The sequence below is a fragment of the Dipodomys spectabilis genome, unplaced genomic scaffold (genome assembly GCF_019054845.1).
Source record: "Dipodomys spectabilis isolate Male_0828 unplaced genomic scaffold, ASM1905484v1 ptg000069l, whole genome shotgun sequence".
NCBI lineage: Eukaryota > Metazoa > Chordata > Mammalia > Rodentia > Heteromyidae > Dipodomys > Dipodomys spectabilis.
This window is the reverse complement of record NW_024870746.1, coordinates 5,243,079-5,266,243: the sequence shown is the minus strand read 5'-3', so window position 1 is coordinate 5,266,243 and position 23,165 is coordinate 5,243,079. Positions and strand designations below refer to the sequence as shown.

At 49.3% G+C, this 23,165-nt stretch overlaps 2 protein-coding genes across 3 annotated transcripts in view; both read right to left on the bottom strand.

Moving 5' to 3' along the window:
* Nucleotides 1–66: 66 nt before the first annotated feature.
* On the bottom strand, nucleotides 67–3,663 carry Paqr6 (progestin and adipoQ receptor family member 6). Its single transcript, XM_042681939.1, has 8 exons — nucleotides 3,583–3,663; nucleotides 3,021–3,105; nucleotides 2,533–2,660; nucleotides 2,228–2,433; nucleotides 2,001–2,127; nucleotides 1,607–1,703; nucleotides 1,285–1,435; nucleotides 67–956 (listed from the first exon to the last, which is right to left on the bottom strand). Exons 2-8 carry the CDS (start codon nucleotides 3,099–3,101, stop codon nucleotides 682–684), a joined length of 1,065 nt encoding a protein of 354 aa, XP_042537873.1. The 5' UTR covers nucleotides 3,102–3,105; nucleotides 3,583–3,663; the 3' UTR covers nucleotides 67–681.
* Nucleotides 3,664–7,492: 3,829 nt separating this feature from the next.
* Smg5 (SMG5 nonsense mediated mRNA decay factor) overlaps nucleotides 7,493–23,165 on the bottom strand; it is a 36,754-nt gene continuing 21,081 nt past the window's right edge. The window contains exons 13-22 of one of the 2 annotated variants that reach the window (XM_042681639.1): nucleotides 21,906–22,081; nucleotides 20,564–20,639; nucleotides 19,739–19,914; nucleotides 18,118–18,276; nucleotides 12,348–12,407; nucleotides 11,754–11,913; nucleotides 11,012–11,102; nucleotides 10,071–10,145; nucleotides 9,096–9,234; nucleotides 7,493–8,914 (exon numbers count right to left, since the gene is read on the bottom strand). In XM_042681639.1, the coding sequence (XP_042537573.1) occupies nucleotides 8,831–8,914; nucleotides 9,096–9,234; nucleotides 10,071–10,145; nucleotides 11,012–11,102; nucleotides 11,754–11,913; nucleotides 12,348–12,407; nucleotides 18,118–18,276; nucleotides 19,739–19,914; nucleotides 20,564–20,639; nucleotides 21,906–22,081 (1,196 nt within the window). In that variant the 3' untranslated portion in view covers nucleotides 7,493–8,830. Of the gene's footprint in view, nucleotides 8,915–9,095; nucleotides 9,235–10,070; nucleotides 10,146–11,011; nucleotides 11,103–11,753; nucleotides 11,914–12,347; nucleotides 12,408–18,117; nucleotides 18,277–19,738; nucleotides 19,915–20,563; nucleotides 20,640–21,905; nucleotides 22,106–23,165 lie in introns of both variants that reach the window. The other variant, XM_042681637.1, reaches the window with a different exon arrangement.

Genomic DNA, 23,165 nt, shown 5'->3' with positions numbered 1-23,165 from the left:
CGTTGGAAAGGATTCAGCTCCAGTTCCAGAAACTGCTTCCCAAAGTCAATTGACTTATTTATTGTATCTGTTTTGTTCCACCAAACATGGTTGATGGCTTTCTAAAGTGTAATCAGGGTTCCTCCTATCTTAGGACTCCCAACTTCAATCTACTCCCAAACAGACCAGCCCTCCAAAGGCCTGGACACCTGGCACACAGTTGTGACTAGGACAAACTCATCTCTAGCAAAGAGCACATTGGGTGGTGGGTAGAGGCAAGGGCGTGCTGTCCCCAGTCCCTCCATCTCCCTTCCTGCCCCTTCCCCCCCACACACACCAGATTAAGAAGCATTCAGGGTGGCCTGGGTTAGTTGTGTCAGTTCTCCCTGGGCTGAACATACTTCAAGAGCACCAGAAGCAGGGCAAGAGGAAAAAGCCCCAGTACCTCCCTTCCTACAGCCCCAGCCTGAAAATAGTCTCCCCTCGCAGACCCTCAATACTTCCTCCACTCCATCAGAAGCCCATGGGGCCCTCTCCATCTCTACCAGTCCTTCGGCCTCCCTCTTCTCTGCCCTCTCTCCTTTGCCTCTCCTCATCGATTCTTGGCTCTGAGATGTCCCCAACTCAGGCCCAGCTCTGGATACCTTTACAGTACTGGGACCAGGCCTCTGCATCCCTCTAGGCTAGGGTCAGAGATGCACTTTACTGTTGTTTAGCTTGGGATCCCACATCCAGCAGGCTACCCTGCAGCAGGGGGCAGGTACTAGGGGCCTGAAGCAAGGTGGCTGTGAAGGCAGCAATGATAAGCAGGTTACCAGCTACTGCCACACCCAGTGTGGCTACTGTGCCCTCCAGGCCTAGTGGAGGCTCCTGTGAGGCCAGCCAGGCTCGGCGAGATCCCATATCAGCAAGCACGGCCTCCAGCTGGAAGTGGGTGCCCAGTACTGCACAGATGTGGAAGAGCTGGTGGCTGTGGCCTAGAAGGAACATGGGACAGAGTAAGGTCCATTCTCAAGGCTGTTCTTACCCTGTGTCCCAGAGCAAGCCACCATCCTCTGCCTGCCACTCCACTATACCATGGGGAGGGAAAAACAAAAACAAAAAATAACCCTGATTCCCAAGCTGAATTCAATAACGCATCTGCTGCTTGTTGAAAAGTGAGAGCAGGCCCATCAGAGGAAAAATGTTAGGAAAGGGAGGGGATCCTTCCTCAGGCTGGAATACCCATTTACTACTCAGCCCATTCTCTGTGCTCCTGGGTTACCACCTCACTTTTCCAGGCCAGGCTAGGCTCAGTACACTCACCTATGTAGTCAAAGCGTCCAGGTGCCAGCCGCTCAGGCAGGCGTGAAGCAAAGAGGAAGCCGGTGAGCAGTGCGCAGAGGAGGTGGTAGCTGTGGCTGGTGCTCAGTGTCTCCTGCCCACAGCTGCGGGCCCTGCCCCAACACAATCCGAGCTGCCAAGGGAAAGCAGGGCTGATAGTATGGAATGTGGGACCAGAAATGGTACGTCAGGGATCTCGGGATTGGAAATGAGATTAGGCTGAAGGCAGAGTACCAGTCTGAACGGGCACTGTGACAGTTTAAACAGGAGGCAGGGCCTCAAGTGAGGTCCTCGGCACTCTTACCCTGTAGAAGAGTGGGAGGTTGTCAAACAGGAAGGGGTAGGCGAACGCGGCTGTGCGGAGGGCCTTACTAAGCCCAGGGCTCTCCATCTCCGGGAAACTAGCAAGGAGAAAGGGCGATCTGGTCTCCACCCCTGGCAGGGTATGAGTCAAGAGAGGGGAGGGCATCTTGGACTGAAATAGGTGTGAATGAAACTTGGCGACTAAGCCCTTGGGTCACATGATTCTTCAATAAATGGTCACATCTTTGAAATGGGCGGACAGCTGTCTCTCAGGAGGCTTCGAGAACGAAAGGAGATAATGGTAATAGCATTGCTCAAGGGCAGTGGAGCTGTCCCCTTTGGTCCCTCTGCCTGGAGTTCCCTGCCCCGCGCATGCGCGCGTTTTGAACACCTACCGCGAGTAGCAGGAGAGGCTGGTGCAGAGGAAGGAGTTGAGCGCCGCGGCGGGCACAAAGAACTGGTGCAGGCGGCTGTGCAGCCAGGAGGCCGGCATGGAGTAAGCGGCGTAGGGGAAGGCGCAGCCTGCGGTGAGGCGGGCGGCAGCTGAGGCCTCGCGCACCCCTCCCTCCGGCACCGCTCCGCCCGCCGCCCGCTGCCCGCCGCCCGCCGCGGTCCGGCTCACCCAGGCTGTAGAGGCTGAGCGCGCCGTAGTCTAGAAAGTAGCAGATGTGTCGCGCGCGGGGCGACATGGAGCTGAAGGTGTGCGCGCAGCACGACGCGAAGGGGTAGAGGCAGGCAGGCAGCAGGAAGACCAGCAGCGGCCAGTGGTACGGCTCCGCGCAGAAGCCCGGGATCCCTGCCAGCGCCAGGAGCCGCCACAGGAAGTACCTGCCGCGGGCATGTGCTCAGGCCGCGACCCCGCACCCCGAGGGCAGGCAGGGCTGGGCCTGGCCGAACCCCTATGCGCCTGAGGCCGCGGCTTCTCACCAGGTGGGCAGGAAGTGAGTCCAGATGTTGACTGTCTCGTTGGTCATCTGGAAGATGCTGAGGACACAGTCCAAGGCTGAGCTGGTGGGGCGACGGTAGCCAGACATTATGCCATCTTCCCAGAACACCTGGGAAAGTAGCAGTGGCAGGGAGAAAGGGGGTGTTACTGGGCCCCTACAGGGCTGAAGATAACGATGAGGCGCACGCTGGCCCCAAGCCACACAAAATCCAATTCCTAACCACAGGTCCTAATGCCCACAGAGCATATAAGAAAAAGAAGAGTCAAGGGACAAGATAGGATTGAGGAGGGCACACAGGGAGGAGGACTCTGGTTGAAGGCAGAAATGGCAGTTTGTGCCTCAGAGAACAGAGGAAGTCTCCCATGGAGGAAGAGTTATCTTGCAGGAGGGGCTCCCCAATAGTTAAGGGAGAAGAACTTCTGCCCCCATCTGTGCCCTGGGGGTAGGAGTTAGCCCGTTAAGGCTCACCCGCGGGACTTGGTGGACTTGAAGGAGTTGCGGCAGCTTGAGACTAAGCATGGCGGCCCAGACCCGGCAACACCTCCACATTGACCTGAAGGCAGAGTAGGGAAGGATAAAAGACTCCCCACCCCCACGACATAAACCCTTCCCTACCCAGGTTTAGACTGGCCTTGATCACTGAGCTCAAGAGGACTGCATTCAAACCAGGGGATGCTGATCCTGCTTCCCAGGCCAGCATATCAGCAACCCCCAACCCCATCCCATCCTCTGGTCGTTTGGTTCCCCGCTGAGGAGGCTCTCAGCCTCAGACTGGTTTGGGGCCAGGGGTCTCTCAGTCCCTAGAGCCAGTCTTCCTGCTTTGGCCTCAGGAAGAGCCCTGACTCCTGTAGTTCCCTGTGCTGAGCACAGAAAACCCATGCCCTGGGGCAAGATTCCTGAAGAAGCAGGATGTCTGCCAGTAGGACAAGGAATTGGGGTGGGGCATCTGGTTTTTCTCAGGGAATCATACTTGTGCCCTTGGTGCGCTGAGTCCCTATCCCACCTGAGTCCCCTGACCCTCAGCCCAGACCTGTGGGTGCTGCCTCCGGGTGGCCTTCACTCGGCTGCCCCGCCCGCTTCTCTGGCTGCTTCTCCCAGCACATTCCTTGGCACCAGTAGAGGGGCTGGGCCATCAGGGACGGCACTGCCCAAGAGGAGGGACAACAGGACACTCCCCCGACCTTCCCTAGGCTAAAACTTTCCAGCAACTCCATGGTTGGCCCTGCCTCCTTCCTGTTGTCAGTCCGGCTTACGGTCCATATGTCTGGGCAGCTCATACTCGACCTCACACTGCTTGTGGGTTCCTAGATGCTCTGCCACTGAGCTCAGTGCTCAGGACCCTGCTAGGAACAAGATAAACCTCGTCTCTACCTTATATCCCTAGAGGACAGACAAGCCTCCCAGAGAATCCCTTAACCCTCCAACAATGGGTGGGTAGATCTGGCCTGAGCACTCTGCCAAATTGTGGGAGGGTGGGGAGGCAGCTAGAGGATGCTGGAGTTCATCTCCCCTCAGGATCCCTACACTCAACACTAGGGTTTGGAAACTCCTAAAGTGCAATGAGATGTGTTCAGTTGTCATAGAAACAAGGAGCTGAAGCAGCTACTTCAGTTTCCCCAAAAGAGGTGTCAGACCCTTAGTGAGCTTCCTTACCCAGCGTGCAATAAGTCTCCCAAGGTGGGTCAGCAGATGCGGTCCTTGGCTCTTGGCAGCCAGGCTGACAGGGGAAAAGAGTGGCTGGGGAGGCGGGCCAGGCCTGGGCAGGGAGTAGGGACAAAAAGGAGCCAGGGAACAATCCTAGCTTTGTCCAGCCTCCAGGGAGCAGCACAGGGTGGCCCAGCCCTATTAGCAGTCAGCTCACTCAGCCTGCACACAGCCAGTCCCGCCCACTTGTCCCAACCTCACTGTGCTTAGACTGCCTAGAATAGGGTCGGGGGTCAAACCAGGATGCAGCTCTGGTTCTACAGTGCCAAATCCCCTCAGAGCTGTGCACTCAACCACTCAATTTCAGGTTTTCCTAGGAGTTCAGGCTGTTTTATCTTTATCTTTTTTCCTTTGTGCCAGTCCTGGGGTTTGAACTCAGGGACTGGGCACTGTCCCTGAGCTGCTTTTGCTCAAGGCTAGCACTCTACCACTTGAACCATAGCACCACTTCTGGCTTTTTCTGTGTATGTGGTACTGAGGAATCAAACCCAGGGCTTCATACATGCTAGGCTACTACTAAACCACATTCTTAGCCCCACAAATCTTGATACATATTCAAAACTATGTCACCCTGCTCTGCTTAGGCAGGACCAAGTTATCATTGGTAAATGCCAGCTCATCCAGAAACTGTAGAAGGCTGACCTACCCTCAGACATTAACTTGAAAAACCCTTGTGAAAGGACCAATACTTCTAGGTATTCTCACACAATGTTGTTGTTGGTCATGGGGCTTGAACTTTGGGACTGGGCGCTGTCCCTGCACTCTTCAGCTCAAGGTGAGCGCTCGACCACTTGAGCCACAGTGCCACTTCTGGTTTTCTAGTGGTTTATTGGAGATAAGAGTCTCACGGAGTTTCCTGCCCTGGCTGGCTTTGAACCGCAATCCTCGGATCTCAGCCTCCTGAGTAGCTAGGATTACAGGCATGAGCCACCGGTGCCCATTTTTTTTTTTTTTTTTTGGTTCCAGTCATGGGGCCTGAACTCTGGGCCTGGGCGCTGTCCCTACCACTGAGCTACCTTCCCAGCCCAGGAGGATACTCTTAACAAAGGAACAGAAAGGCACAATGCCTTTATGTCAGATCATTAAAAAATATTTATCAAAATGAACTCCAGGAAATGGAAACTAAGTTTTTTCTTTGGCTGCTTTAGTTGTTGTTCTGTTTATGTCTTTGGGAGTATAAGGAGAAGCAGAGAAATGGAGGGACAAAGAAACTGAACTATACATCTGGGTTGCTTCCATATCTTGGCTATTATTAGTGTGGCAATGAACATGCGTATGCAGGTGTTCTTACCATAGCCTGAGGAGTGGTATAGCAAGGTTGCAGGGAAGGCCCATGTTTACTTTTTTAAGGAACCTCCAGACTGCTTTCCAGAGTGGTTGTACTAGTTTACATCCAGTAGGGCTTTTTCGCCCCACACAGTTGTTCAAAATTCTGGCCAATCTAACTACGGTAAGATATCTCAGGGTGGTTTTGATTTGCATTTCCTTTATGGCCAGCAATGATAAAGCATTTCATGTGTTTCTTTGCCATTACCTCTTCTTCTGAGAAGTCTCTTCTTGGCTCCCTTGGCCATTTAGTAATTGGCATTGTTTGGGAGGGGTTTCTTGAGCTCCTTGTATATACTGGATATTAGGCCTTTATCTTTTCTCAATTGGTTGGCTAATTTAGTAATTATGCCCTTAGCTGTGCACAAACAATGTAGTTCCACTGTCTCTCTCCTATCTGTTGTATCCCTGGGACTCTATTCAGGAGGATCCTGCCTATACCTAGAAGTTCTAATGTCTCCCCTCTCTCTTACAGTAGTTTCAGAGTTTCGGGTCTGGTGTTGAGGTCTTTCCTCCACTTTGAATTGATATTAGTGCATTGTGACAAGCCAGGGATCCACTTTTAGTTTTCTGCATATGGCTGTACAGTTTTCCCAACACCAATTGTTGAAAAAGCTGTTTTGTTTTTTTTCCATTTTAGCTCCTTTGTTAAATATCAGATTAATTTAAGTATGTGGTATTTCTGGGCCTTCCAATCTGTTTCACGGATCTTCAGGTCTATTTTTGTCCCAATACCATGCTGTTTTTGTTATTATGGCTCTGTAGTAGTTTGAAATCTGGTGGTATGATACCACACGTATTGCTTTTGCTTAGAATTGCTATGGTTATTCTAGGTCTTTTGTTGTTCCATATGAATTTCTAGATTTTTTTTCTATCTCAGTAAAGAAAATCATTGGATTTTGATGAGGATTGCATTGAATTTGTATATCATTTTTGGCAGAACGGCCATGTTCACAATATTGATTCTACCAATCCATGAACAGGGAAGTTCTTTCCATTCCCTTTAATTCAAGGTCTTGAGGACAAGGGACAAACCATCTCCAAACCACACTGTTTTATAAACTATTTTGGGTCACCACCCTTAGGAAGGCACCATGGCAGGTCTGATGTTGACACAGGGTTGCATAATACAACTTAACCCTGTCTCAAAAGGAACAAGGGATGTTGGTCAGGATACTTAACTGGCATGTGCAAGGTGTTGTGTTCAAGCCCCAGTAATGGAGAAAGAGGGGGGAAAAAGAACCATTTCTCCATTAAAAAATAAATACAAATTGCACCAGGTGCCTGTGCCTCATGCCTGCAATCCTAGCTGCTCAGGAGGCTGAGATCTGATGACTGCAATTACTGGTCAGCCAGGGCAGGAAAGTCTATGTATAAGACTCTTATATCCAATTAACGACCAGAAAACTGGAAGTGGCGCTGTGGCTCAAAGTGGTAGAGCACTATCTTTGAGCTGAAGAGCTCAAGTATAGCACCCAGGCCGAGTTTAAGCCCCATGACTGACAAAAACAAAAAAAATTGCGAAATCAGCTGGGCACTGGTGGCTCATGCCTGCAATCCTAGCTACTAGGAGGCTGAGATGTGAGGATCACCATTCAAAGCCAGCCTAGGCAGGAAAGTCCGTGAGACTCCTATCTCCAATTAACCACCAGAAAACCAGAAGTGGCACTGTGGCTCAAGCGGTAGAGTGCTCCCCTTGAGCTGAAGAGCTGAGGGGCAGTGCCCAAGCCCAGAGTTCAAGCCTCAAGACCGAGAAAAAAAAAAAAAAAGGAATTGCAAAATCATCTCCAGGGCTTTCACTCCCATTGTCCATTTGTGCCATCCAGTCCACTTCAAAGTGGCCTTTTGGAAGTGCCCTTCAGTAGCCTCTACATCCTGGCAAGGCTCCTGCAGAGAGTACAGCAGACAAATGAGCTTGGGGGTCTTTATTAAGTGATGCTTGCGTCTCAGTCTCTGCCAAGAATTGGGGGTGGGGTGACCCCACTGCCCTCATGTTTTCCCAAAACATGCTGTCTTCAAAGAGGGAGGCAGGAAGTCTGCTTCTCCAAGCGTAGCCCTAGAAGTGAGGCCAGCATTGGAGTGGGGAGGGCAGAATGGAGATCCATCCCCCAGTCCCACCATGCTTCCAGCCTGAGAGGAAAGGCTAAGGCAGCCCTGGCCAAAGCCTCCCCCACAGCCCTGCCCTCAGAGCACCCGTTCCCTGCCCTGAGCTATTCATGATCTCTGCTCCTACTTCTTCACAACACTCCCAAAGCCAGCTCTTGCTCAGCCCTACCAGGCCTCCAGACCTGGAGACAGACAAAAGGAGAGAAAGTCCATCAGGACAGAGAACCTGACCCAGCAGCTTTCTAGAGCATCTCCTTCCTGCCTCCAACAGAACATTGGCCCTTTGTCTTCAGTATTCCTTCGATAGTAAGGGAGGTGGCTTCACTTCTCACTGGCACCCCATCTCAGCACAGCAGCTAAGAGCACAAAGCACAACTGTAGGGCTGGCAGCCCAAGGTGCCCATGGTAGCACACAGGCCAGCCTGCCTGTGACCCTGCGTGGGGCCTACTCCCTGCCTTGAAGGCTGTATAGAGGCAGGCTGAAAGCAGAAGTGTGGCATCTGGGTGTGTGGCCCCTGTGGCAGGAGAGAACACAAACCCTGCCTTGCTTTGAGTGCAGGCCATTCCAGGTTCTGCTTTCTTAAGAGCCTTCTCAGCTGGCTCCAGAGTTGCCCTGCCCCCCCCCAAAGAAAGATGAGAGGAAGGGTGGTCCTTGAGAAGGGGAAGCGTCTGCAGAGAACCACTAGGACACCTGGTATTGCCCAATTGCGCCAGGACCTGGAAGGTCCAAACTCCTGGCCCCAACTACCCTGCATCATAGGTGAGGACAAAGGGCCCCTTCTGCTGTCTTTGCCCCTCAGGGGTCCAGGAACGGAGCCAATGAAATGCAGATACCCATGCCTGTCACCTGTCCTTGGGGGACAGCAGCAGGGCTGAGGTGGGAAGGTTGGCTAGGGACCCACAAACCTCTTCTTCTCCAAGCACTTCCCTCACTTTCCTGACATTTTCTTGGCAACAGGGGGACCCCACCCTCCCAGCTGAATCCTGGGCCCTCCCTGCAGCCTCGGTGCAGCTAGGCTTCCTTCCTGTGTGCGTGCGAGTCTTCGTGTGGTGGGGTGACTGACTACAGGTGGTGGTCCTGGCTGCCAGGGAGAGCAGGAGAGATCTGGAGTCAGCCCCACTACAGGGCTTTGGGGTCAGTCTCAACCAATCTCCTTCCACTGCTTGTAGAAATCCAGAACATTCTTGACGTCTACACTGGCATGGGCAGCGGCCTGCAGGGCTGCCTGTGCAACGAGAGAAGGAAAGATGGGAAGAACTGTGAACTGAACTGTGAACAGGTTGCGGGGCAGGCTGGGAACGGGATAAGAGAAGGGAAAAGGCAGCTAGTCTGGAGTGTGTGAGAGTGGATTTCTCTGGCACCCCTTCTCCACAGTCCACCCTGTCCCTATTTCGCCCATGACCCACCTGCATAGGCCCAGACAGTGCACTGGGGTTGTCCAATAGAAGGCCTGTGATGATGGTCACCATGCCACTTGGGTCCTCCTCTCCTGTCCCCTGTGCCAGAGTTAGCTGTTTGCAGCTATCCAGGATCTTATAGAGTGTCCTGGGGCAGGGGAGAAGACCTAGTATTAGCACAACCTGAAAATGAGGATCTCCAGGGAAAGGGGGCAGCTGGGGACACCTGGAAGAACAAAAGAAGACAGCTGATGGTAATGGGTCCTGGAAGACGGGCCTAGAGGATGTACTAGGGGAAGCAGGCAAAGATGCATCCACAGCCAGGCGCCAGTAGCTCACACCCGTAATTCTAGCTATTCAGGAGGCTAAGATCTGAGGATCACAGTCCAACCACCACAGGCAGGAAAGTCTGTGAGACTCCTACCTCCAAATAATAGAAAACTGGAAGTGGGGGGCTGGGAAGGTGGCTCAGTGGTAGAGCGCTTGCCTTGCATGCTCAAGGCCCTGGGTTCGATTCCTCAGCCCCATATAAGCAAAAAGAAAAAAGCCGGAAGTGGCGCTGTGGCTCAAGTGGTAGAGTGCTAGCCTTGAGCTGAAGAGCTGAGGGACAGCGCCCAGGCCCAGGGTTCAGGCCCCACGTCCAGATCAAAAAAAAAAAAAAGAAAAGAAAAAGAAAACTGGAAGTGGCGCTGTGGCTCAGAGTAGCAGAGCACTAGCCTTGAGCAAAAAAGCTCAAGGACAGCGCCCAGGCCCTGAGTTCAAGCCCCATGAGCAACAACAACAAAAAAAGAGATGGGTCCACTGAGTGGGAATGCCAAGCCCAAGCACCTTGGTTTCAAAGGCTGACCAGCTGACCCCACCAGCAGAGGCAGAGGACTCTAAGGCTGGATCAACTAGACCTGTCCTGCTCCTGGGGAAGTTCTGGAATTGCTAGCAATGCCATCTTCTGATAGAAGCTCTGGGATAAAGGGCTGAAAGTTTTACCAGGCATCTGTATCCTGCCTCTTCAGCTTATGCCGTTCAAAGCTCTTTCCCACCTCTTTCTGGCAGCGAATGTACCTGCAAAGGAGCCACAGAGTGAAGCAGAGATAGGGGCAGGGGACAGGAAGGCACCTTAAACAAAGCAGGCTATTGTGGCTCTGGGCACCTGGTTTTGCAGGAAAGGGCTATTTGGAGCCATTTTGAAAGTGGCTTCCTGGACACAGCCCAGTTCACTGTCCTCTTCCGATAAAATGGATTGTCTGGTTCCTCCCAGGGGAAGGTCTGGGAGAACAGAAGCAGCAGATGCTTTTCTAGTCAGGGCTTCTGAAGGCAATGTCCAAACAAGCCAGCCTTGTATAGTTTCCAGGCCAGGCAGGTCTGCCAACGGGGAGGACACTCTTTTCCTATCCCTTATACTCCCTGCTGAATTCTTCTTCAGTCCCAAAGATCAGAAGGCCTGGAGTGAGCACCTGCAACTGCTGCCATCTTCTCCCTGAATTGCTCCACCTGGCCACTCCCTAGCTCAGTGAAGAGGAAGGAAGCCCCAGATAAAGGTAGGAACTCCCACCCTAGGTGATCCTGGTCCTAACCCTAGTTCAGCAGAGCTCCAGCAAAGAAGCCCACAGCTTAGAGTCAGGGTGGAGGACACGCCTTTCTCCCAGTAGATATTATCTCTCAACAGGCTTATCCTAGAAGAAAAAGCACACAGCAACTCAGTGCTACCCACCGAGCTCTTGGTTCCTCTGATTACTTCTAGTTCAGTAACCAAGATTTTGACTTCTAATTATGTCTTTGGTAGCCCTTCTCAGGTAGCTGCAATGAGCAAACTAGGGAGGGATTAAGGTGTGTCTATCTACAGGAAATAAATAGCTCATTAGTCCTAAGCATATGTTGTCCAGATGACAGACACAAGATCCACACAGGTCCAGTATGCCTGCACTCACCTGTTTCCTTTCTTAAACTCTGCTTCCAGGTACCGGATCCCATCCCGGGCCCCTGGGTGTTCCTTTTTCAGTAAATCCAGGCCATCAATCACTGGTGGACAGGGTAGGGTGAGGAAGGACAAAACACTGGACTCAGATTGCCAACATGGGCTCTGCAAGAAGTTCTGGACTCACAATGGTATGCACCACCTAAGAAACTTAAAAGGCTCTCTAACTTCTTTGAAATAAGATCCCTCTGACAGCAGTTTTGTGAAGTGCTTTACATTTTCATATCCATTTCTCTACACTGTCTTGTAAGGCAGGGTTTATTGCAAACTGTTACCCCCCCTCCCCACCCCCATTCCTTTCTTTCTTCTTTTTTTTATTGTTGGTCATAGGGCTTGAACTGTGGGCCTGGGCACTGTCCCTATGCTCTTCAGCTCAAGGTAAGCGCTCTATGGATGAGCCAAAGTGCCACTTCCAGTTTTCTGATGGTTTATTGGAGAAAAGAGTCTCATAGACTTTCCTGCCTGGTCTGGCTTTGAACCATGATCCTCAGATCTCAGCCTCCTAAGTAGCTAGGATTACAGGCGTAAGACACCAGCACCCGGCTCTGTTACCCCCCATTTCACAAATGAAATGACTGGGGCTCAGAGGTAAAAGAACTTGACCACTGTCACTATATAAACTGGCCCCAAAATAAGGGTTTCTCAATCCCTTCAGATACATTCTATCTGTCCCCCTACCTCCTCAATATACTTACCTGTCCTTGGGATTATGACAATGAAGCGACCACTAGAGGCCAGCTGGCGGATGACAGGGAGATGGTGGCAGAGGGCTGGGGTGTCAGGGACGAGGTAGGGAGACATAGCTGACTGGGCCTTTGGCTGCTGCAGGCTTCCCTCCAGCTGGGAGACCTCGAGCTGGTAAGAGAAGGAGGTGGAGTTGCATAGGACCCTGCAGCCTGAGTGGAAGGAGAGAGCAATAGAAACCAGGCAGCCAGTAGCAAAGTGGCTATTATAGGGCACCTCCTATTGCTGGAGACAGGAAAATATTTGTACCAATAACCTGGCTGGGGAAAGGGAGGATGACAAACAGAAATAAAGTTTAAGGGAAAGATTTAAAAAAAAAAAAAAAAAAGGAAAGAGACATAAGAGGCAGAAAGAGGGCACAGGCTCAGTAGAGAGAGGCTGGGCAGTAGAGACACTAATCTGGAGATCAGGAAGATGATTAGAAAGAAGCAGAGAGATACAGTGGCAGAAAGTATGAATTTTCAGTTAAAGTCACATCTGATAGTGACTTTAAACAAAAGCGTTCTAGAACAAGAGCAGGAAGAAGCATTTGGCCAAATTCCTACCTGCAGTCGTAACTGAGCCATGTCTCTCATGAGTCTATTTCGTCGAGCTTCCTCTTGTGCCTACAAGGAAAGTGAGGTTTTGAGGAAGCACGGGACATCCCCCTCCACAGATCACTCCTGTTACAAGAGGGCAGGGAAGCATGTAGAAGGAAACCTCCTCTGCTGCATTCTTTTTTTTTTTTTTTTTTGAGTCATAGAGCTTGAACTCTGGGCCTGGGTGCTGTCTCTCAGCTCTTCAGCTCAAGGTAAGCGCTCTACCACTTAAGCCACAGAACCACTTCTGGTTTTCTGTGGTTAACTGGAGATAAGAGTCTCATGGACTTTCCTTTTCTTGCCCAGATTGGCTTTGAACTGTGATCCTCAGATCTCAGCCACCTGAGTAGCTAGGACAACAGACATGACCTACCAGAGCCCGGCTTCTGGTGCATCTGACAACTCTTGTAGCCAGCCACTGTAGGCCATGCCATTTAGCCCTGAGAGGAGAGCAGACAGGTGAGCATTGTTACCAGGCAAGATACCACCTGGTTGTGTACCAACATCTGATCTCTGTTCCTCTGTTCTTCCTAGCTGGGTCTCCCCTCTAGAGGATATTAATCAGTCACCCACTAACTTCTATCATCAGCCTTTGCTAATGTCTTCCAATATACAGGCTCAGCCCAGACCTCATATATCCACTTGCTCCCTCCCACTTACTCCTCCCTTCAGTATGGCCTCACTGGGTAGTGAACCTCCATATGCCTCAGTCATAAAGCTTACAACTATGTTTGCTTCCCTCTCAGCACAGAAGTTATTAGTCTGATCAGGCCCTATCAAGTAAACCCCTTGATCAGTACCCCAACCCTTCTATCTCCCTCTACTTGCCTAAGAATTCAAGTCTCGGGGACTGGGAAGGTAGCTCAGTAGTAGAGTGCTTGCCTTGCATGCATGAGTTATGTGGGTTTGATTCCTCAACACCACATAAGCAGAAAAAGCCAAAAGTGGTGCTGTGGCTCAAGTGGAAGGGCACAGACTTGAGCTGAAGAGCTGAGGGACAGTGCCCAGGCCCAGAGTTCACACCCCAGGATCAACAAAAAAAAAAAAAAATAAAATAAAAATAAATAAATAATTCAATGGCTGGGGAGGTGGCTCAGTGTTAAGAGCGCTTGCCTTGCATGCCTAAGGCCCTGGGTTTGATTCCTCAGCACCACATAAGCAAAAAGAAAAAAGCTGGAAGTGGCTCTGTGGCTCAAGTGGTAGAGTGCTAGCCTTGAGCTGAAGAGCTGAGGGACAGCACCCAGGCCCAGAGTTCAGGCCCCACTACTGGACCCTCCCCCCCCCCCAAAAAAAAAATCAAGTCTTAGCTAACATCTCTTTCCTTGGCCATTCCAACACCCTCCTTACTGTCAATCCTTTTTCTCCAACAGCAAGCACAGCCACCTTTCAAAACCATCTGATTCCCATCAGCCCTGCCTAAAAATCTTTATGAATTTTCTTCTATTCTGGATAAAGTCAAAATTCCTTAATACGATCTGAACATAGAGAAGGTTGGTGTCTTGGCTCCTGGTAAGCCAAGTGCTTAGATCTTATTTTAATCACAATGCCACACAAAACAAACCCAAATTGAAGTTACCTACAAAATAGACCAACTGCCTTCAAAAGGATCAAAGTTGTTTAAAACAAGGAAAAACTGAGGAATTGTCACAGATTAGAGGATTTAGATAAAACAACTATAATGTGGAAACCTACACAAAACTGGGAGGGAAAACTAGTAGAACATTAATGAAAGCTGGGCGATGGTGGCTCACGCCTGTAATCCTAGCTATTCAAGAGGCTGAGATCTGAGGATTGCCATTCAAAGCCCGCTCAGGCAGGAAAGTCCGTGAGACTCTTATCTCCAATAGACCACTAGAAAACCGGAAGTGGCACTGTGGCTCAAGCGGTAGAGTGCTCACCTTGAGCTGAAGAGCGTAGGGACAGCGTCCAAGCCCAGAGTTCAAGCCCCACGACCAACCAAAAAAAAAAAAAAAAAAAATTAATGAAGTATATGTTATAATAGTATTCCTGGGCTGGGAAGATGGCTCAGTGGTAGAGCACTTGCCTTGCATGCCTGAGGCCCTGGGTTCAATTCCTCAGCACCATATAAGCAAAAAGAAAAAAGCCGGAAGTGGTGCTGTGGCTCAAGTGGTAGAGAGCTAGCCTTGAGCTGAAGAGTTGAGGAACAGTGCCCAGGCCCAGAGTTCAGGCCCCATGACCGGACCCCCCCCCAAAAAAAAATAGTATTCCCATTTCAATTCCTCTTCCAATTCATTCCTATGGTTATACTAGATCCAGTTCCATCCTTGCACACTCCTGAACAATAAAGAATTGTTCTGCTCAAAATGCCAATAATGTCCATCTGGCAAGTACTGGTAGAGGAAGAAAGAACAAAAGCAGACCACAGTGCAGGAAGGCCACTTCTTCACAAGCCAGTTGGCAAACTAGAATGAAGGGAAGCAATGTGGACAAGCTTTCCCTCTTGTCACTACAAAAACCAAGCCTGTGAGACTTACTTTTATGCTAAAATTGTCATGTTCCATCTGGGAGTGTGGGTCAAGTGATATAACTGATGGTCTAATAGCACAAATCCCTGAGTCCAAACCCCAGAACTACTGCCAACAGGAAAGAAGGGTGAGGGGAGGAAGACAGAAAAGGAAAAAGAAAGGGAAAGAAACACCATGCTCCAGAAGGGAAATAGGGCTGCTTGTATACTTCCCGCAAAGAAAATCATACCAATCAAAGGCTCTGATATACTAGTCCAACAGCTTAGACACATGTGGGTCTGGTATGGCCTCAAAAGAGAAAATCTAAGCCAGGCGCCAATGGCTTGCACCTGTAATCCTAGCTACCCAGGAGGCTGAGATCTGAGGATCACCATTCAAAGCCAGCCTGGGCAGGAAAGTCCATCTTATCTCCAATTAACCACCAGAAAACCAGAAGTGGTGCTGTGGCTCAAATGGTAGAGCGCTCACCTTGAGCTGAAGAGCTGAGGGACAGCACCCAGGCCCAGAGTTCAAGCCCCACAACCAACAACAAAAAAAAAAAAAAAGAGAGAGAGAGAAAGAGAGAGAGAGAAAACCTACCTCCAGAGAGTGCATTTAGAGAAGGGATTCCCTAAACCATGTAGTCACTAAAACCCAAGAGCAGGTGCAGTGGTTCTTGGTATCCACTGATCTGCAGAGAACATGTTTCTAAAGCAGTATAACAGCCAGAAGAACTCAGGTCTAGCAGTTGGACCATGACAGCCTATGCCTATAAATCAAGAGTTTGATGCCAATCCTATCTCAAAAAAGCAATAAAACAGCTGGATGCCAGTGATGTAAATGCAGTTATTGTATTCAATGTATACTATGTAAAAAATTAACTATGTAACTTGTGAGTATGAGCAGGAGGGGGAAAATGAAGGAGAACAAAGGGAAGGGGGACACTGTCCAAGAAGCTTTGTAGTCATAACTGGAGTTATGAACTTTTCTTTGTTCAAGTCTAGCACTCTACCACTTGAGCCACAGTGCCACTTCTGGCTTTTTCTGAGTAATTTCTTAAAGATAAGAATCTCTGAGCTGGGGGGCTGGGAAGGTGGCTCAGTGGTACAGTGCTTGCCTTGCATGCATGAGGCCCTGGGTTTGATTCCTCAGCACCACATAAGCAAAAAGTAAAAAGCCGGAAGTGGTGCTGTGGCTCAAGTGGTAGAGGGCTAACGTTGAGCTGAAGAGCTGAGGGACAGCGCCCAGGCCCAGAGTTCAGGCCCACAACAGACAAAAAAAAAAAAAAGAACCTCTGAGCTGGGAAAAAGTGTCTTAGTGGTAGAGTGCTTGCCTAGCATTCATGAAAACCCTGGGTTCAATTGCTCAGTACCACATAAACAGAAAAAGCCAGAAATGGTGTTGTGGCTCAAGTGGTAGAGTGCTAGTATTGAGCAAAAGAAGCTCAGGGATAGTGCCCAGGCCCTAAGTCCAAGCCCTATGACTGGCAAAAAAAAAAGAGAGAGACAGAAAGAGAGACACAGAGAGACAGAGAGAGAGAGAGAGAGAGAAAGAACGAGAAAGAGAGAAAAAAAGAATCTCACGGACTTTCCTGGCTTTACCATGATCCTCAGATCTCAGCATCCTGAGTATCTAGGATTACACGCATGAGCCACTGGCACCCAGCTTATTTTTTCCCTAATATACAAAATGAGGATGCAAAGCAACCAGTCACCTGGCCACTGCAAGGGCTAAGTAAGATCCTGTGCAAAACAGACTGTGTACCCAAAAAGCTTCTAGTGAATGACAAAGAGGGGGCAACGTGACAATGAAAACACTCCTGCTACTGGAGGAAATAGTGACTTAGGCAGAGCAGGAGGCAGCAGAACCTGTGTCCAGTGCGACCTGTGGTCTCCATTCCCCACAGGAGAGGGGCTTGTAGATACTGCTCCCTCCCTAGCCTCCAGTTTATAAGAGCTTTCAGCTAAAGGAAATGCCTGCAAAAACATTTTTTGAAGCTGTGTAACTTCCCCATAACTATTTTTATAACCCTCTGTGTCTCCCCCTATGGAACAGCAATAAAAGGCTTAACACAAAAGGTTTGTTTATGAGACAGCAAGGAAGGGAGTTTCTGGGGAGCAGAGGCCCCTTCCCAGTCTGGTAGAAACACTAACAGGAAAAAGGCACAGAGGGCTGGGAAGCTGCTGGCCCAGAGATGGGAAAAGGAAGAACAAGGGGGAGGAGATTGGAGAAGAAACCTTGAGGCTGGCTGAGAACAGGAGCTGTACTCTTTGTATCAATCACCAACATCCCAAATGTACTAGTGCCAGTCAGCTCAAGGAGGACAACATGCCCAGTGCTGTGCACACTCCAGTGTGAAAATCTGATTGTTGCTCACCAAGTAATGGCTCTACAAGAGAAGGAACTGTCTTGTCCACTGCTGTAAGACAGTGCCTAGAATACTGACAAGTTTGGCATCAAGCAAGCTTTGAATAAGCCCTTGTAGAAAAAGAAGGTACACAGGCTACTTCCTATTCTCTGGGGCCCCTGTGGGATGGAATCTCCAACCTGGGACATGATCCTATGTAGTGCCTAATACCGAACACCTTCTCTTCCCCTCCCTTCCTACTTTTGATCCCTTTTAAACAGAAGGAGGGAAAGACACATACTCTCCCAAGGAATATGTTAAGTGGCTTATATGCACTCTCATTTACTCATCACAAAAATCCCACAAAATTGATTCTAATTATTCCCACGTAACCAATAAGGATTCTAGCTTACCAAGATTCACTGAATTGAAGGGAAAAAAAAAAAGATCAGTACTTGCTCAAATTGCAGACTAGAAAGTGATGGAGAGCTGGTAGCTCAAACCTGTAACTCTAGCTACTCAGAAGGCTGGGATTTGAGGATCTCAGTGCTCAGGTCCTGAGTTCAAGCCCTAGGACTGGCGCGCACACACACATATACACACACACTCACAGATGTAATTCAGTGGCAAAGCACTTGCCTAAAAAGTCCAATGTCCTGGGTTCCATTCACAGTACAAAAACAAAAACAGTTAAAAACACAAAGTGACTGAGATAGACCTCAAACCCAAGTTAGGTCCTGAACCCTGCTGCCTCTGTGCTCTCTGTCTGCCAGCTCCATCCTTTAGACCTGGGGGAGAGCTCCTTCAGGAAGCCCTGCTCCCCAAACTTGTTCCACAGTCCTTATTTGAGGACCTGAGAATCTCACTGTGGTTTCCAGGAAACCTAATGGGAGGAGAGCTGCCAGAGGGAGAAGTTCTGACTCACCATGCGGAACTGGGCCTGGGCCTGTTGCAGAAGACTCTCTTGTTCAGACTGGGCAATGCTGACAAAGATGCCAACCTCTGGGTTGAACTGCAGGATACTGCCTTGTAGGCGGGCAACGAAGTGACCAAAGCTGCGGATGCAGCAGATTCGTACCACGGCCTGTGAAAAGGTACAGGAGCCCAGCCAGTATGAGAGCAGTACCCTTTTGGCCCTGCCCCACCCCGACTCCTGAACATTACCTTCTTGCCTCCCCTTCTTTCCTACCTCCCTGCTGGCCTAGCCAGTTGGCAGCAAGGGCTCTTTGGAAATGCTTGAAGTCTATAGAGTGGGAAAGAGCACTGAAATGCACACCCTCTGCCAAGGAGTAAGCCAGCAGGTCAAGGAGACTGCTAGAGGATCACACTGAACAAAGAGCAAAGGGCAATGGGCCAGAAGTAAGGAAACCTGAGTTCCAAAACTATCTTTCTGTCTCAGTTCCTCACACATAAAATGAGGGGAACTATACTATATAAAAATTTCTCAACTATTGTTTAGAAAGGAAAAAAAATCCTTTTCTCATAAAACTCTAACTGGGAGCCAATGAAGGCTGAGATCTAGGGATAGTGGTACAAAGTCAGCCTGGGCAGTGAAGTCCATGAGGCTCTTATCTGTAATAAACTACCAAAACAGCTGGAAGGGCTGGGAATATGGTTTCGTGGTAGAGTGCTTGCCTAGCATGCATGAGGGCCCTGGGTTTGATTCCTCAGTACCACATAAACAAAAAAAAGCCAGAAGTGGCACTGTGGCTCAGTGGTAAAGTACTAGCCTTGAGTCAAAGAAGTTCAGAGACAGTGCCCAGGCCCTGAGTTCAAGCCCTAGGACTGGGAAAACAAAAACAAAACAAAAACAAAAACCAGCTGGAAGTAGATCTGTGGCTCAAGTGGTAGAGTACTAGCCTTAAGCACAAAAGCTCAGGGGCAGTGCCCAAGCCCTGAATTCAAGTCCCAGGACCAGAAAAAATAAAAATCTTACCTAGAACTTTAAAATACAAAACAGAGAAAGTGGCCCTGTGGCTCAAGTGGTAGAGTACTAACCTTGAGCTGAAGAGCTGAGGGACAGTGCCCAGACCCAGAGTTCTCAAGACCCACGATAAATAAATAAATAATACAAAACAGATTATAATTAAAGCTGCTCTGGCTAAAAGAGAGGCAGCCAGAGGACCAAAGAGAATGGGTGGTCTTTCTGCTTAGCTTCCCTCTGCTGCCCCCAGATGGCCTATGTGGTGACAAATATAAGAGTGAAAGTTGCCGGACTAAGTGGCCAGCACATCCCTTCTAGCTCTAACTTTCTATTGTTGTTCGATGTTCAGTTTAGAAGGTTGACCTAGAAAGCTGATAAAAATTTCTAGGCCTAATAATTGACTTTTTCTGTCCTCTGGAGAAACAAAATGGTTCTATAATAGGAGAAACTACCCACAAACCATCTTTAAAGGACGCCTGGTAAGACAAGGAAAGAAAAGAGCCACAGCTGGCACCCCTGAGGATTCTCCCTGTCTTCATGGGAGGGAGGTTCTTGTCCACAGCTCTGTTCTGTTGCTGTATGTGTCTAACACAGAACTTGTAGCATAAAAAGAAATCTTCACCTCCTCTAAGGTGCTGAGCAGGGGTCGATCCGTGTCAAAGTTAAAGCGTCTGTGAGCAGCCCGGAGAGGAGGCAGGTTGCGAAGTGCCATGTCCTCTGGGAGCAGGAGGCTAGCAGGAAGTTCAGGCAGTTCACAACTTTCAAGAAGATCTTGGGCCTCCCGACACAAGACCAGGCCTGAGCAGAGAGAGAACATATCAGATCTGCCCTGGAGAACTCCCAGTAAAGAGAACAAAGCTTTCTCACTGGGAATTACCAGACTGATCAAACAGGACACAGCCTTAGTATGGGTGAGGGAAAAATGGACTGAGGGAAGGGGAGACAGATACAAGGCCAGTCATGTAGAGCTCTTTATAAGCTGGAAGGTCAGAGGAACAAAACAGAAGGATGGAAGAATGACAGCTCAAACTAAATGGAAATGAGAGAAGGGGCTCTAAGAACCAAACATCTCTTGCTGAGTCTCAGGTGTTAAGAGGAGGTAAATTTTCCATTTGGAAGACAGCAGGAGGGGATGAGCTCTGGAGGTCAATGTCAACTCTGTGCTTACAAGCAGAAAAGTAACAGCAGTGACAGGTGTGGCTCCTAGGCTCCTCTCACTCAGCTCTTGCCCACCCTACTCCTTCCCCAGGGAGCATACAACCCCGCAGACTGGGTGCTTGCCTACAATAAGGCAGTGTTGGGGTGGAAACTGGAGAAGCCGAGACCACACAATGAGTTCTGTGTGCTAAGGAGTTGGATCACAAGTCCCATTAACCTCCTTATCCCAGGCGTGGTGGAGCCAATGAGGGAGAGGGGAAGGAAAAGGCAGGGCCAGGGCCCCACTCACCAGACTCCTGAAGTTCACCAGCAGCTGGCAATAGATTCAGCAAGACAGACAGGCGATTCCACAAACTTTGAGAGCTCTGGGAAGAGAGGGAAGAACAGGCCTTCAGCCAGGGACAGTAATGGAAACAGCAGTGAGCAAGACAAGCAGTTGGAGGACCTGGGACTGTGTTTAGAGGTCTGTAGGGACTTGATAAGAAAATAACAAAAGAGGTGCTGAAAATGTGGCTTAGTGGTAGAGTGCTTGCCTAGCATGCATGAAGCCCTGGGTTCGATTCCTCAGTACCACATAAACAGAAAAGTCTAGAAGTGGGGCTGGGGCTCAAATGGTAGAATGCTAGCCTTGAGCAAAAGAAGCTCAAGGACAGTGCCTAAGCCCTGAGTTCAAGCCCCAGAATTGGCAAAAAAAAAAACCAAAAAACAAGAGAGAGATGAAGGAGCTTATGAAATATTTGAAAACTGAGGGCTAGATCTATGAGGATGAAAAAAGGGGACCATGGAGCCTTGCTGAATCTTTTCACCAGTTGATCACTTCACAAAGAGAAGATAGGGATATTCCAGGAAGAGCTTACAAGACCTGGATAGTAGGGAGAACTGAGGTGTCTTCTTTTTGTCTAGTAGAAACTTTACTTTCAGCTCTGTATGTGCCATCCTGGGACAGCTCTCCAGATGTAACCCACACCTCCTCTATGACTAATGACTGAGTAACCAGCAGTCTTCAGACAGAGTAACACACCCAAGGATGTGTCTGGCCCTGACCCAAACTCTCATCTAGAGAAAGGAGTGACCAATATGGAAAAAGGTCTCTCACAGCAGGACAAGTGAGAAGAAAGCAGCAGTCTCTCAATATAAGCTTCTGGGAATGAGGGGCTCAAGTCTGAGTCTGAATCTGAGGAGGAAAAACAGGTGGTGGCCATGACCCCAGCCATCATGGTGAAAAGCCTAATACCAATGGCTCCTGTTATATGAATCTCCCTGAACTGCTGCTCCTGCCTAGAACCTCAAACTTTGCCCCAAGTCTCCATCTCTTCTCTTGTTCTCCTCTACTTGGTGTCTCTCCCTGTCTGGGTCCTTTAGTATTTACTGAATTTGGCCCTTGAACATAACCTTGTCATCATTATCATCATGGCCAGACATTGAGAATTTAAAGTAGAATAAGCAGCTCTCTTATGTTCTGGCCATGGGCTCTTAGGTCAAGGAATGCCTACACCTTCCCTGTAAAATGTATCAGAGCACAGCCCAGGTAAATGCTTGACACCATCTGATGGGCTACCAAGTCCCCTCCCAGCTTATCTCCTTCTCTAACACCCTGGGACCTAAAAAAGGCAGAAGGTAAGAGTAAATACCTGTGCACACACGACAATGAGGTCAGGGTTAGTCCTCAGCCAGTCCAGGAAGACTTTCACAGCAGGAAGCAGACCCTCAGCCATCAGGACCTGCAGTTTCTCCTGGAGACTTCGTTCATTGCGACATGAGCGTCCACTGGACTCACTCCCTTCTGACTCAGAGCCCTCCTCAGAGGCTGGGGTGGAGATAGGAGAGAGAACTAGGGTAAAAAAAAAAAAAGTGCTTGGCAACAGGTCTGAGCATTGCAGTATACTCCCACTCCATTCATTCTTCTGAGAATTCTGATATGAGAGGTGAGAAATACATTTTCAGATCCCTGCCAATTAACTGTTCCACACCTACTAATTTGTTCCCTTTAAAGAAAGGGCCTGGTGCCCTTTAGTGATTATGTCAGACTCAAGCTAATTAGTGAGGTTGGTCTACAGCTATTCACTTGATCAATATTTGTTTGTTTTTGCCAATCCTGAGACTTGAACTTAGGGCCTAGGCACAGTCCCTGTGTCTCTCTGTGCTCAAGACTAGTAGCTGGGTGCTGGTGGCTCACGCCTGTAATCCTAGTTACTCTGGAGGCTGAGATCTGAGGATCACAGTTCAAAGCCAGCCCAGGCAAGAAAGTCTGTGAGACTCTGATCTCCAATAAGAACCACTAGAAAACCAGAAGTGACGCTGTGGCTCAAGCAGTAGAGCGCTCACCTTGAGCTGAAGAGCTGAGGGATGGCGCCCAAGCCCAGAGTTCAAGCCCCATGACCCACCAAAAAAAAGACTAGCACTCTACAAGTTGAGCCACATTGGCACTTTGACCAGCGTTTATGAAGTACCTATTCTGTGCTAGAAGGCATGGTGATCAAAAGCAAGAGGGCTAGGGTCAAAACAATTTATCTTAACTTCTAGTCCTTCTACTTTGTTAGTCAGAACACTGGGCAGGTCACCTCACCTTTCTCAAAAACAACTTCAGCATTTCTTTCACCTTTACAAAATTCTTAAGTTTCACTCCTTGTTCTAGGCAATCTGTTAGGTATTGCAGACACAGTAATAAATAAGATTCTGAGCCAGGTGCTGGTGGCTCATGCCTGTAATCCTAGCTACTCAGGAGGCTGAGATCTGAAGATCAAGGTTGGAAGCCAGCCCAGGCAGAAAAGTCCGTGAGACCCTTATCTCCAATATACTACTCAGAAAAAGTTGGAAGTGGTGCTGTGGGTCAAGTTATAGAATGTTAGCCTTGAGCACAGAAAGGCTCAGAGACAGAGCCCAGGCCCTGA